The 13,197-nt window shown below is 36.1% G+C and overlaps 1 protein-coding gene across 12 annotated transcripts in view; it reads right to left on the bottom strand.

Annotated features, from left to right (window-relative positions):
- Window positions 1-4,577: 4,577 nt before the first annotated feature.
- The window catches only part of GAS2 (growth arrest specific 2), a 108,991-nt gene continuing 100,371 nt past the window's right edge, over window positions 4,578-13,197 (bottom strand). For all 12 annotated transcript variants that reach the window (XM_016138488.2, XM_016138487.2, XM_016138485.2 and 9 more), the window contains one exon: window positions 4,578-5,765. In XM_016138488.2, the coding sequence (XP_015993974.1) occupies window positions 5,547-5,765 (219 nt within the window). In that variant the 3' untranslated portion in view covers window positions 4,578-5,546. The remainder of the gene's footprint in view (window positions 5,766-13,197) is intronic.

The raw sequence follows: 13,197 nt of genomic DNA, 5'->3' as shown, positions 1-13,197 counted from the left end.
CCTTGAATTTCCCTTTTCTCCTCTGAAGGTTCAGCTTGTTTATTTTGTGATAAGAATTACACTCTACCCTTAGAAGAAAAAGTGACTCATCAGTTTTAGATTTGTATAATAACATGCATAAAGAGATCAGTCAGAGGTCAATAGATATGCATACCTTGAAATTTTAGATGTGTCTTCCTTTAACATCTCCAAGCAAGCATCTCAAGTTCCCATGACTACTATATGTACTTTAAGTTGATTTAAATGTGGTACTGTGGATGTTTTTTTTTGTTTTTTTTTTTTTTTGATTATCTCAAAAGCCATTGACAGGAGACATTTGTGTATATAGCAGACTTTGAAAAATATTATGCTTTGACACAGAAGTTTGTGTCCAAATAACTCAGACGCTAAGTTTCTATATGACATGGCTTTTTTTTTTACCTTGTTTTCCCTATTCTAAGTATGCCTCATCTTGCAAATATTGCCTTTAAATATGATCATTGTGGTCTAAGAATTGAATATTGATAAATCACTTGACCTAGATATACTTTTATTATGCCCAGAATTTGTCTTGTATAGCACTATACTTGACTTGGAGTTTCGAGTTAATGTCCTCCAGTCAAAAAACATGTTTGAACCATCTTTTGCAAGTACTTCAAACTTATCTCAAACAGAACTAATTAGTTTTATATTGGTACTGGCTCTCTCTAGGCTATTTCTCTGAAATCTATTGTGTCACATAAGTCATAAGTCCAAGAATTATCATAAACTCACCCTACCTAATGCCTAAAGTGCACTTTTCTCGTTCTACATTTCTTAGTCAGAAATCAGACCTACTTACAGTAGCTTTAAAAAAAAATACCAAATATCTGGTATACAGAAAATTCTTAAATACATGAAAATTTGTTAAGTGTGTTTAGCAAGTTTGCAGAATACCAAATCAATATACGGAAGTCAACTCTATTAATGAACCAGAAGATGATTCTAATCATAGTATCAAATAGAATAAAAGACGTAGGGAAAAACAAAAGAAGTAAAAGATCTAAACTAAAGGCTACAAAACATTGAAAAAAAATTTTAAGATAAATAGTGAAATATTGCATATTCATGAACTGGGATACTTAACATTGTCAAGATGGCAGTTCTCTGATCAATAAATTCAATGCAACAGCCCAACAAGCTTTTTCAGAGAAATTGACAAGATGATCCTAAAATGTATGTGAAAATGCAAGATTTATAATAAAACAATTTTTAAAAAACTAATTTTCGCTAAAGAGTCAATGAGTGAGAACCATTTACAATTTCATCATTTCCTTTTGAATATAGTCTCATTTTTCCATAATCCTGGTTCATTGCCATTCAGCTAGCAACTAGACCCCAATGTCAATTGTTACCATGTTCGTAGTGACACTTAAATAACCATCATAGGCAGAAATAATACAAACTGTTCACATACTAATTCCTGGAACATAGGAATATGTTACATTACATGGCAAAAGGTATTTCACAAATATGATTCAGTTAATGACTTTAAAATGGGAAAGTTATACTGGATTATTTAGGTGGACTCGATCTAACCATATGGATCCTTAAAAGTAGAGAACCTTTCTAACTAGTGGTCAAAGAGATATAAAGAAAGCAGCATTATCATTGAGATTCTCTAGTGCTGTCTCTGAAGACAGAGGAAGGGGACACAGGCCAAGGAAATTGGGCAATCTCTAGCAGGTGGAAAAGGCAAAGAAATGGATTCTCTCCTAGACTCTTGAGAAAGGAACATAGCCCTGCTAACATGTTGCTGTTAGCCCAAAGAGACCATCTCAATTCTGACCTACCATACTATAACATAATAAATTTGTGTTTCTTAAGCCACTAAATTTCTGGTAAGTTATTACATCAGAATAGAAAACTAAATTAATGAAACTAATTTTAATTACTAAAGACATAAATAGCAGATGGCATGATACCATAGAGAATTCTAAATTGTGTACCAAAAAAAGCTATTAGAACTGAGAAATGAATTCAGTGAAGTCGCAGGATATAAAATTAATATTCAGAAATTGGTTGCATTTTTATACATCAATAATGAGCTATATCAGAGGGAGAAGTTAGGAGAACAATCCCATTTACAATTGCATCAAAAAAAAAAAAAACCCTAGGAATAGATTTAATCAAGTGAGGAAAAGACCTTTACTCAGAAAATTATAAGACGTTGAAGAAGATACAAATAAATGGGAGCATATATCGTGCTCATGGATAGAAAGAATTAACATCATTAAAGTGTCCTTACTAACCAATCTATAGAGTCAACGCAATCCCTATCGAAATACCAAAAGCATTTTTTTTTACAGAACTAGAACAAATATTCCTAATATTTATATGAAAACACAAAAGTTCTGAATAGCCAGAGCAATCTTGAGAAAGAACAACGAATTTGGAAATATCACACTACCTGATATCGAACTATACTACAAGGCTATAGTAATCAAAACAGCATGGTACCGGCATAAAAACAGACACATAGATCAATGGAACAGAACAGAGGACCTCAAAATAAATCCACGCCTATAAGGTCAATCTATGGCAAAGGAGGAAAGAATATATAACGGGGTAAAGACAGTCTCTTCAATAAATGGTCCTGAGAAAACTAGACAGATACATGGAAAAAATAAAATTAGACCATTTTGTTACACCATGTATAAGAATAAACTCAAAATGGATTAAAGACTTAAATATAACACTCGAAACCATAAAACTCCTAGAATAAAACATAGTAAAATCTCTGATAGTGCTCTTAGTAATATTTTTGGGGGGGGTATGACTCCTCAGGCAAGGGAATTAAAAAAAATTTTTTTAATGTGCTGCATCAAACTAAAAGAGTTTTGCAGAGCAAAGGAAACCAGCAGCAAAATGAAAAGACAACCTACTAAATGGGAGAAGGTATTGCCAATGATGCATTGATAAGGGGCTCATATCCAAAATATATGAGGAAGTTAGAACTTAACACCGAAAAGACAAAACGATCCAATTAAAAAATGGGCAGAAGACCTGAACAGACACTTTTCCCAAGAAGACATACAAATGAACAATAGACTTGAAAAAAGATGCTCAAGTTCACTACCTATCAGGGAAACGCAAATCAAAACCATCATAAGGTATCACCTTATACTTGTCAGAATGGCTGTCATCAATAAATCAATAAACAACAAGTGTCGGTGAGGATATGGTGAATACACTGTTGGTGGGATTGCAAATTAGTGCAGCTGCTATGGAAAACAGTTTGGAGCTTCCTCAAAAAATTAAAAATAGAACTACCATATGACCCAGCAATCCCACTTCTAGGTATTCATCTGAAGAAATCCAAAAAAAAACTAATTCAAAAAGATGTATTCATCCTTATATTCATTATAGCATTATTTATAATAACCAAGATATGGAAGCAACCTGAGTCCATCAACAGACGACTGAATAAAAAAGAAGTGGTACATATATATACAATGGAATATTACCACCATAAAACAGAATGTCATTTTACCATTTGCAACAACATGGATGGACCTAGAGGGTATTATGCTAACAGAAATTAGTCAGACAGAGAAAGACAAATACTATGTTTTCACTTATACATGGAATCTAAAAGACGAAGAAAGAAAAACAGAAACAAACTCATAGATACAGAGAACAAACAGATAGTTGCCAGTTGGGAGGGGTTTGGGGGGCTGGGTGAAAAAGGTGAAGGGATTAAGAAGTACAAATTGGCAGTTACAAAACAGCCACAGGGATGTGAAGTACAGCATAGAGAATATAGCCAATAATATTATGATAACTGTATTTTGTTAAGTGGATATCAGGGGGATCACTTTGTAAGTTATATAAATGTTTAACCACTATGTTATATACCTGAAACTAAAATTATATTGAATGTCGTTAGTAATTGAAAAAAAATTTAAATATATATTTTAAAGATACAAATATGTTTATGGGGAAAATTTAAGTACAGGAGAAAGTTTTGATGGAAATATTACTGACACTATTCAGAGAAATTCGGTATTAATTAATATTTAGTTTAGTAACATAAACATCAAATCACTCAATATCTGTATTTTAAGATATAATTATTTGCTGTTTCAAGGATAATTATTTGCTGTTTCAAGGTGATTTTATTTCCTACAAAATTTAATTTTTTTTTTCTAGAAATATTATCACCCCTTCCGGTACCACCAAATTACACTACATCTGTTGTTTAAAAACTCCCCAATTAACCGATTGTATATGCTTTGGCTAAATTAGTCATGTGACAAACCAAAATACTTTCCTCCTGACATTTTGGAGCAAGAAAGATGAATGTTGTTTTTAAAGAATGAGGAAATGACAAATTAACTCCCCCTACACTTTGTAAACACAAGGGAGCACTTAAGGGGACTGACTACCTGTGATAAAACCTAGACCACACACAGTACCACCACTCAGCTGCCCAAAGTGAAGCAACCCGCAACTTTACTAGGTAACTATAATTTGATTCTTCCTATAACTCTCAGGAAAAGATGCCATTTGAAGATTATCTGTATTTCAGAATGAAGCACTGATATAGAGACATAAACTTTTTTTAATGTTTTTTTAATTCTTGAATCAATGAGGACAATATTCTGCTGTTTATGGGTACGAAACAGCTCTGTCCCAGGTGTACAAAGGTATACATAAGTCTGTAACATTATTAGCTACAGCGAATTCACTTCACTAGACAGCATAGCAAAGTAGGGTTAACTAAAGATATATTTTTAAAAGAAAATGCTTTAAAATAACGTGAAGTCAATGTACTTTTGACTGTACAATTTAATGTCAAAATATAAATGTAAGTTAGCTTATGTGTGTGGATTACACTCAGTCTCAACAAGCCATGTTCTCAGGAATGTGTGCAACAATTCATAAGTGAGTCTCTAAAAGGTGTAGTGAAAACTTCCCAAAGTACCCCAGATATTTGGTCATAGGTAAGGGATAAACTTTAAGGCAATCTTCCAAGTGAATGTAAACTTTCTGAAGTGGCCTTTCCAGTAAAGTATCATTGTTGTAAATACTCTGTACTTATTTATAGTGCTGTTGGATATTTTTAGTAGCACATCACCACACTAATTGTCACTTTTTAAAAATTAGCTTAAAAATCCTGCAGTTAAAAATTGTCTGGGGTGCTTTTATGCTGTAGCCATAAAGCAGGCACTTTCTGTTTTCTTATCTGAAAATCCTAAATATTTTCTTCTAATAACAACTTTTATCGTAAGCTAGAATTGTATTTCTACTATTGTGTTCTAAATACCATGTTCACATATTGAGAAGTGATGATTTGCCTACACTTTGTCTAATTTAAATCTGAGGTTAGAATTTCTTTTAATAGGTCATTTTCTACAGAAGCAGTAAAATAAATAGTGCTACTCTTTGAACATTTTCAACATGACATTTTTCTGTCTGTTACACCTTTTTCCAAAGTAATTTTCAGAGCATGTGAACTAAACTGACTACACTGAAGAAGTGGATACAGGCCATTATGAGAGTCCCCTTGCAGTGACCAACTAGTTTCATTTAATCTCCTTCTTAGCCTTATAATTGGCAGAGACCACCAGGTAGTTATCTGGATTCATGTCCTTAAGGGTTGGAGATTTGCTCTGGATGGGGGATGTTTTGCCATCCACACGAGAGATCTGCAGCATCCGGCAGGGGTCGTGTTTCAACAAATACCCTGCGAATGTTTCCCATCCTCCTCCCACACGGACCATGACATGTTTGTTGTGCAGCATCTGAAATGAAAGGAAAGCAAAAGTGTTAAATTCTGAGAACTCTTACAGTATCTTGAATCGACTTTCTGTTATAGTATTGCTATTATTTTTTTGTCTCGTTTTCATGCCCTGGTATTTTCCTACTTGGTGCACAGTGTCTGAGTGAGCATATCGTTTATACAAGCAGCTTTGTTTTTTTTCCATGCAATTGGATCATGGGTATACATCCTAGAACCTAGCTTTACCCTGCTGCGTGAATCAGGGTCCGTGGACAATCCCTTGCTTGGTTCAATGTGTCTGGAGGCTTCTCTCTGACACTTGACATTGTTACAGACTCATCTCTACTCCTATATCCTGCTTACTACCTCACATTCTCCCCACCAAGTTATTCCCCTCTGAAACGGGACTTACAAGACCACAGAAATGTCTGCTGTTGGCTATAATGAGTACACAAATATTTGACACAAAATAGAGTTGAAAGTGCACTCACAAAAACTGAAGTCTTCAAGGCAAGATGTTACCGAAGGGCCAAACATTTTTGTTTTCCTTTACTCTTATTCTTCCTAATTACTTTGGAATACATCTATTAAAAAAAACTTTCAAGCCCATTTGCCAGTTAGAGCTGCAGGTTAACAAGGCTATAGACAGAAAAAGTGAAGATATGGTTCTTTCTATCTAGTAAAAACATGTCAGAGTTGTAGAGGTTTGGCATGGAGAAACAAAGAATTTGATCTTGGCTTATTTCAAGTATTGGAAAATGTGAGATTAAAAGAGAATGTTGTCTTGTCATCAAAGACCCTGCTCACCCTCTCACCTGCCCACAATATTATGAAGTCGTCCTGGCAATGCAATCTTTGGAAGGGGATGTAGTTGTGTGAGGAAGTTATTTTCATTATAGAGTCTATAAGATCGGTTTTAATTCCTCTCATTCTGTGTCAGCTTGAGATCCAGACGTTTTTGACTCCCATCGAGTGGAGGATGACTTGTGCTATTACTGCCTTCACTTGTTGAGAATCTGATTAAAGTTCGGAATCTCTATAAGCTCGTATCCACAAAGTCTTGCATGTGTGTTCAGGGGTTTCACAGACTCTCAGAAATCCGTCTATGGACTCAAGCTAAGAAATACTGACTCACGTGGTTGACATGAAGAAACTTTCAAAACTAAAGATTGTACAAAGTAATACAAATGTGCCAAATATCAATAATTAAAACTGTTAGTCTCTAAACTATTAAAATTAAATTATCTGTAAGTATTGGTCATTCTCATTTAGAGCATTAGAATTTTAGAATAAAATAACTAATGTAGGGAGGAGGCAAGAGAATTAAAATGTTCATCAAGCTACATTCAGAGACTGAAGTATGCTGATCAGCTCTACAACCAGGCCAGGAGAACCCCTAGGGGCCACTCCTCCTTCCAAACTATGGGAGGGGACCAAGAAGTCCAGCCTGTAAAAGGCTGGCTAAACTACAACACTATCCTACAATTAGATCTCTTTGTAAGAAACAGGAAAAGCAGGACAAAGTCCTGTATGTACAGGCTTTTAGACTTCTTCACCAAGACCCAGACCTCTGAGGCAGTTGTAGAATGTGCCTGGTCTGTATGTATTAAGTCTAAATCCCTGGAAGCCTTCGAGATCCAGACTTAATAGATGGCCCAATGATAAGAGTGCCTAGCTGGAAATCTCAATAATTAGGTATTTTCTCGTCCCCCTTCACCATCACATCCTGAGGGGGGACATTGTTCTCTGGGGACCCTCTTCTTCTCTTGGTGTAGGGCTCGGTCTCCCTGCTACTTGGGGAAATTTGCCCTGTCCTGCATCAAAACACCTTCTAACTAGAAGTCTTTAAATTTATTTTAGCATCAGAATCTACTCATTAGTCAAAATGTCAATGAGAATCCATAAATAAAAACCATCAGGATTTAGCTTGCCTTCCCCTAGTCCTGTCAGTGGTACCATGTTTTTGTTTTTTCAGATGAAGACATTGAGGCCCAGACCTTGATTCGATTAGAACAAGACCCAGATTTTCTGACTCCCAATCTAATGCTTTTCCCACAACAGTTCCTTCTCCTAATAATAATAATAATAATAATAATAATAAAATAAAGTAATAATAAACGATCAGGTCTTTTTTATTTTCACTGGCCTATTTCCCCGAGTTCCCATGTGTGCCTCTCGACTTCCTGCTTCCACAACTTAGAGTTATTGGAACAAAAGACAGTGTCAAAACTGTTCCAGAGAGTGGCTTTGTCTATTGTTGAAGTTCTGGCACCTCTTAGGCCTGCAAATTACATTTAAGAATCGCCTCTAAACATTCTTGGTATGAATGCCTCTGGCACAGTGATGAAGTTCATTTGATTGTGAGGCTATTCAACCAGAAAGAATCACCAGACAGAACAGTTTTTAAACAATTAGTTAACTCTAAAAAACAGTGACAGAAATGTTTTTACATCTGGGGTGCATAACTGTTTAAGTACAAACTCTGCTTGCAGATTCTTTAATGAATCCAAAGGACTTCGCAAAGTAGATCCAACATGAAACAGAGTCATACTGAATTTGCATAACACGAGAATTAAATTTCTGCCCACCTCCTCTTCCATATCTTTCCTATAGCTAATCAGCAACCTATAATTTGCTAAGAAAGCCAGTGGACAAACTAAGCAATAGTTTCAAGCATGGGATTCAGTTATCAGGGACATTGGAATTTACAGCCTTGACTGTGGAGATTTAAGTTCCACAACTTTTCTTAGTATGTGCTCAGTCTCAAAATAGATAAAAACAAAACAAAAAAATTAACATCTACCTATACCTCCATAAACAAAACCCCTACTGTTTAACCTAAAAGCAAATCATAAACCAAATTACTCTCTACTCTCTCCTCCCACACTTTCTTCCCTCCCTCCTTAGTGTTTGTCCTATAAAACCCCAATCTTGAATCAAGTGTATAATTTTCCTTCTAAACCAGGGCAGAGCTACTGAGCTCTGCTGGAAGAACTCTTTCCCATCTCTGGGATTAGTGACATTAGGTCAATTGCAATTAATAGATCCCTTTACTTTCTGTTTTAGTCAGCTCCATTTCCTGTTCCTTTCCATTATTCTCAAACACAGTACCTATCTCCATCCTCATTAGTCTGCTGATGGCTTCACATTTATCAGGCCTGACTTCCTCTCTCTTGGCACCTCCACTGTCTATTTTCCTTCATCCTATATTTATCCTTTTCCCCACTGTCTTCATCACAAAAAGTCTTTCTCTCCAAGGTCAATTCTTCTCCCTGTGTCCTAATTCTCATTGCTACTCATGCAGAAACCTTGCTACACCGAACGTCCCATCTCTCTTCTCTCCAATTTATTGCTTAAAGGTCCGTAACCTTCAGGAAATAAACTACCCAAGCCTCTCCCACTCTTGTACAAAGCAAAACTTTTTTCTTTTCATCTAAGTCTGCTTTGTTTTCACATATTCTCACGCCTGAGATTCCTGAGAGTTAAGTTTACACTCAGTGTCTTCACTTCTGACCTCCTGTTAACTGTCCAACCCACAATAGGCTTTGCTTCTGCCCCCATTTCTTGACTGATTACATTGGGGGGAAAAAAAAAAAAACCTAGATGGCTTCTAAAATTATCAGTTCAATGGACGGTCCTTAATCCTTATCATCTTTGATCACTCAAGTAAGCCATCTAGTAGTACTGACCATTCCTTGCTTAAAACTCCCTGTTCCTTCGTTCTCTCTGACAGGGCTCTGCCCTGCATCTCCTGCTACTTACCTGGTTGTTCTTTCTCTGCCTCCATCATAGGTTATATTTCTTCTACCTATGTTCAAGTTTTGCTGTTCTAAAGGATTCTGTCTTTTCTCCTACTGCTTTTCTCACTCTAACCACTCTTTATTCATACACTCATGGTTTTCACTACCGGCTACTTTTGTCTCCAAAATTCTAACCCTAGCCTTTGCCTCCTCCTTGAGCTTTCAAATGCAAGGATATGTCTATGACCTTCCACTGGAAGGACCCACAAGCCTTTCCTAATAAGGTTGATGGACCAGCCATTATCTGTTAACTAGTCAAATATCAAAAACATTCATTTTCCTCCTAAATATTCCTCAGGGTGTTTGCTGCCATTGTTGCTATTTCATTAAGTGCCTCCTCTTTTCCCTGGGCTATTGTAAAGGTCTGATTGCCTCTAGCCTTGCTCTCTCTGATCCATTTAGTAAATTACTACCAAAAGGAATTCCTTAAAACACAAGTGTGATTATCTCCTGCCTAAATACCTTCACTAGCTCCCTCTTTCCTGTAGGCTGAGATTCAGTTCCCTTTATTACCTATATATTCTCCATAACAATCTCTGCAGGCCTCAACTGCCCTTCCCTGAGCTCTGAAACCCATGAGTCCTTTTAGTTCTATATTCACGGAAAACAGACTTCACATTTTTCACATTTGCCCCTAATTGTAGAATGTCCTCTCTGCCTTGCTCTTCCTACTTACCAGGACCGCAAACCTCCCAATTCAAACATCACCTCCACCTGAAAAGTCCTCCATGACCAAACCGCTCATCAAGTATGTAATTAATTCCTTTCCATACTACTGTTTAGTTACATATGATTTTATTGTTTCAATGTTTCTACTACTGTATTGTAATTGCTAATTTACGTTTTTAATAATGTGTGAGTTCTCTGAAGAGAACAACCGATGTACTTCTCATTTTGGGGATTTCACAGACGGGAGCTCAGAACAGCACCAATACTGTAATCACGTAGTACTCCTTTTCGTGGACACTTCCACAAACTCTACTTCCTTTGCCTAATCTATATCATCATCATTATTACTCTCCCTTTATAAATAGAAAAACAAATACTCTCAGGAGAATAACATGCTCTTAAACAACCAGCGCAAAATCACACCACAAATCAGAGGTGACAGAACTGATATAAGGGGGAGGGGGAAAGGCTACTTTATTCCATGACACCACACCCATTTATTTTGTAAAGCTTCTAGATTTGGATTTTCATATCTGCTTAATTACTAAAGGTAATGTAGCACAGGCAGGGGATCACCAATATCAGAAATAGTAATAAGTAGCTTGAGTAGATTAAATGCCCATGTAAAATGATTTATAGCGTTATGTTCTAATAAACCCTAACTAAATACTGAATTTAATTCAGAAGATTATCCTCTAGTGGCCCTAGTTATTTCAGAAATAAACATGTGTCAAGTGCAGGTAATAGGATAAAAGATATTTTTTTTGCCAGGTATCTGCTGGCCTAAGTAGGACTGGGCTTTGAGTCTCTGTTCACTGTACATCTTACAGCTCTTCTCTTTTCAATGCCTCACAGTGTCGAACGACTTTGTGTTCTCTATTCCAAAAGATAACTCCTCTTGACCGGTAGCATCATTGCACAAGTCATTTGAGTATTTAATACTAATTTTCTATGCTATTGTCTGTTGCATTTCTTCTCCAGTAAAGAAAAATAACTTAGAGTTCCTACAAATCTTCCCCACTGTATCTAGCAAAGCAGTTTTTGCATGGGATGCTAATCTGGCTGTTACTGTTTTTTGGGGTTTTTTTCGTTTTTTTGGTTTTTTGGTTTTTTTTTCACCATTGGCCTCATTCTCACTGTGCCCCTGATCGCAACAAAGAAAAGGGCCCCTTAGAGACACCAACACCTCTCAACATGGAAGGGAAAAAAACAAAACAATAACAAAAATCTCATCTCGATATTTCTCCCAATGGCCTTAATCAAGTTCTGTAGGCAAATCTGGGCTGTTAGAAACATTGCAAACATTTTCTTTTTTGACGTCTGTGAGTGATATAGTTTCCTTGCCCAGAGAAAAGAATCAGTACAGCTCAAAATTACATTTTTTTTTGTAATTTCTTTAGTAATGGGAAGAAGCATTGCCATTCTTAACAAAGGCATTTTTGTTTTATGACTTTGCTCTACAATAATGCTTAATTATGTGTTCTATAATAATGCTTAATTTTGTGTTGCTTTCATAGGAGACTTCTTCCTGTGTGCCAGCAAAATGGAACCTTTCTTTCTTAGATGACAGAGTCGTAGTATTAGAAGACATGTGCCAGGTAGTCTGCAAATATGTCTTGTTGAAAGAAAGAGGACCAAAAAAAAAAAAAAAAATTGAGGTCATTAGAAATACTTTCATTTCACAAACATACAAACAGCAGGAAGAGAGTCACAGAGGGGTTCCCCAAAGCCAGGCTAGAAATCACATCTCCTTTATTCCCAATTGGGTACATGAACATACAACTGAGCTGTCCTCATCTAAAAATTATTATTCTAAAATGAATCCACTATTTAAAGGTGGGTGAATCACTTAACGTATTTATCCAGCTGTAGTTTAAAACATATCGGGTAAGTCCTAACTTTGTCTTTTTGGATTCAATGTACATTTTGTTAGGCTCCAATGCATTTACCTAAAGACTGCTTTCTAGTGCCAACTTTAAATCTTATTTTCCCAGCATTAGAATGTAAAAAACTATCCCATAAGCAACAAGTTCTGTAGCTCATCCAGATATTTAGTTCAAAGGAAAAAAAAAAAAACACGTTAAAAGGATATAAGTTAATTCTTCCATATCAACTTAGAACATAATGGAAAATTCAAAACTTTTAGAAATGACTCATCGGTTGCTCCCCATAAATCTTGAGGTCGCTGAGGCATCAGGAGGTCCAGCACTCTGGCTCCTGTGATATGTGATAACAGGATTTCAGAAAGGAGATTTTTCCCCCTCTCTCTTTAGTTTGAAGAAACAGATTAGAACCATATTATGTATAGGCATTTAAGAACTTAAAGTAAGAAAAAAGTATGTCTTTTTCTTCTTGCGTGCATTAATTAGTCTTTAGAAACAGAAATACATCAACTTACTTTTTATTGACAAGGTGCAGCTATATTTATGTAGGTCACAGAAAATCATAGCTTTTACTAAATGGGGGATAAATGGTCACATAGGAGAACTGAAATTTTTATGGATTTCTTGGTAGTGTATTTGTTTTTTAAACTGACCAAGCTGTATACAGCTCTATTATACACGCAACAAAACAAGTGAAAACACCACCAACAAAAATAAACAATGACTAACAGGAACTGTCTTTCAGACAAGCAGAACTTAAAATAAAATGCTTCATGTTTGTATCTGATAGTTTTATTTTATCAACTCCCCAGCATAGATCTGCTTGACTGCTCACATCTGTCCTAAATCATAATTCCTATGAAATGCTTAAGGTGTCACCACCTTCTCAGGACAACACTGACAAATCTGTTTCATGTCGATTCGAATCTCTTGTTGGTGACCTTGAAAACAGAGGGAAGCAGGGGCATCTATCAAGCGCTCTGAACACCAATGTCATTAGACCCTGAAGATGTGAAAGCATTCCAGCAGGACGCCCTCGTCATCTCTCACACCTGACTAATCTACCCTCTACTCCGGTGCCAGAGCGATCTTCCTAAAAGGA

This window comes from Rousettus aegyptiacus, unplaced genomic scaffold (genome assembly GCF_014176215.1).
Source record: "Rousettus aegyptiacus isolate mRouAeg1 unplaced genomic scaffold, mRouAeg1.p scaffold_m13_p_5, whole genome shotgun sequence".
In the NCBI taxonomy this organism is placed as follows: domain Eukaryota; kingdom Metazoa; phylum Chordata; class Mammalia; order Chiroptera; family Pteropodidae; genus Rousettus; species Rousettus aegyptiacus.
This window is presented reverse-complemented; position numbering and strand designations above follow the sequence as displayed.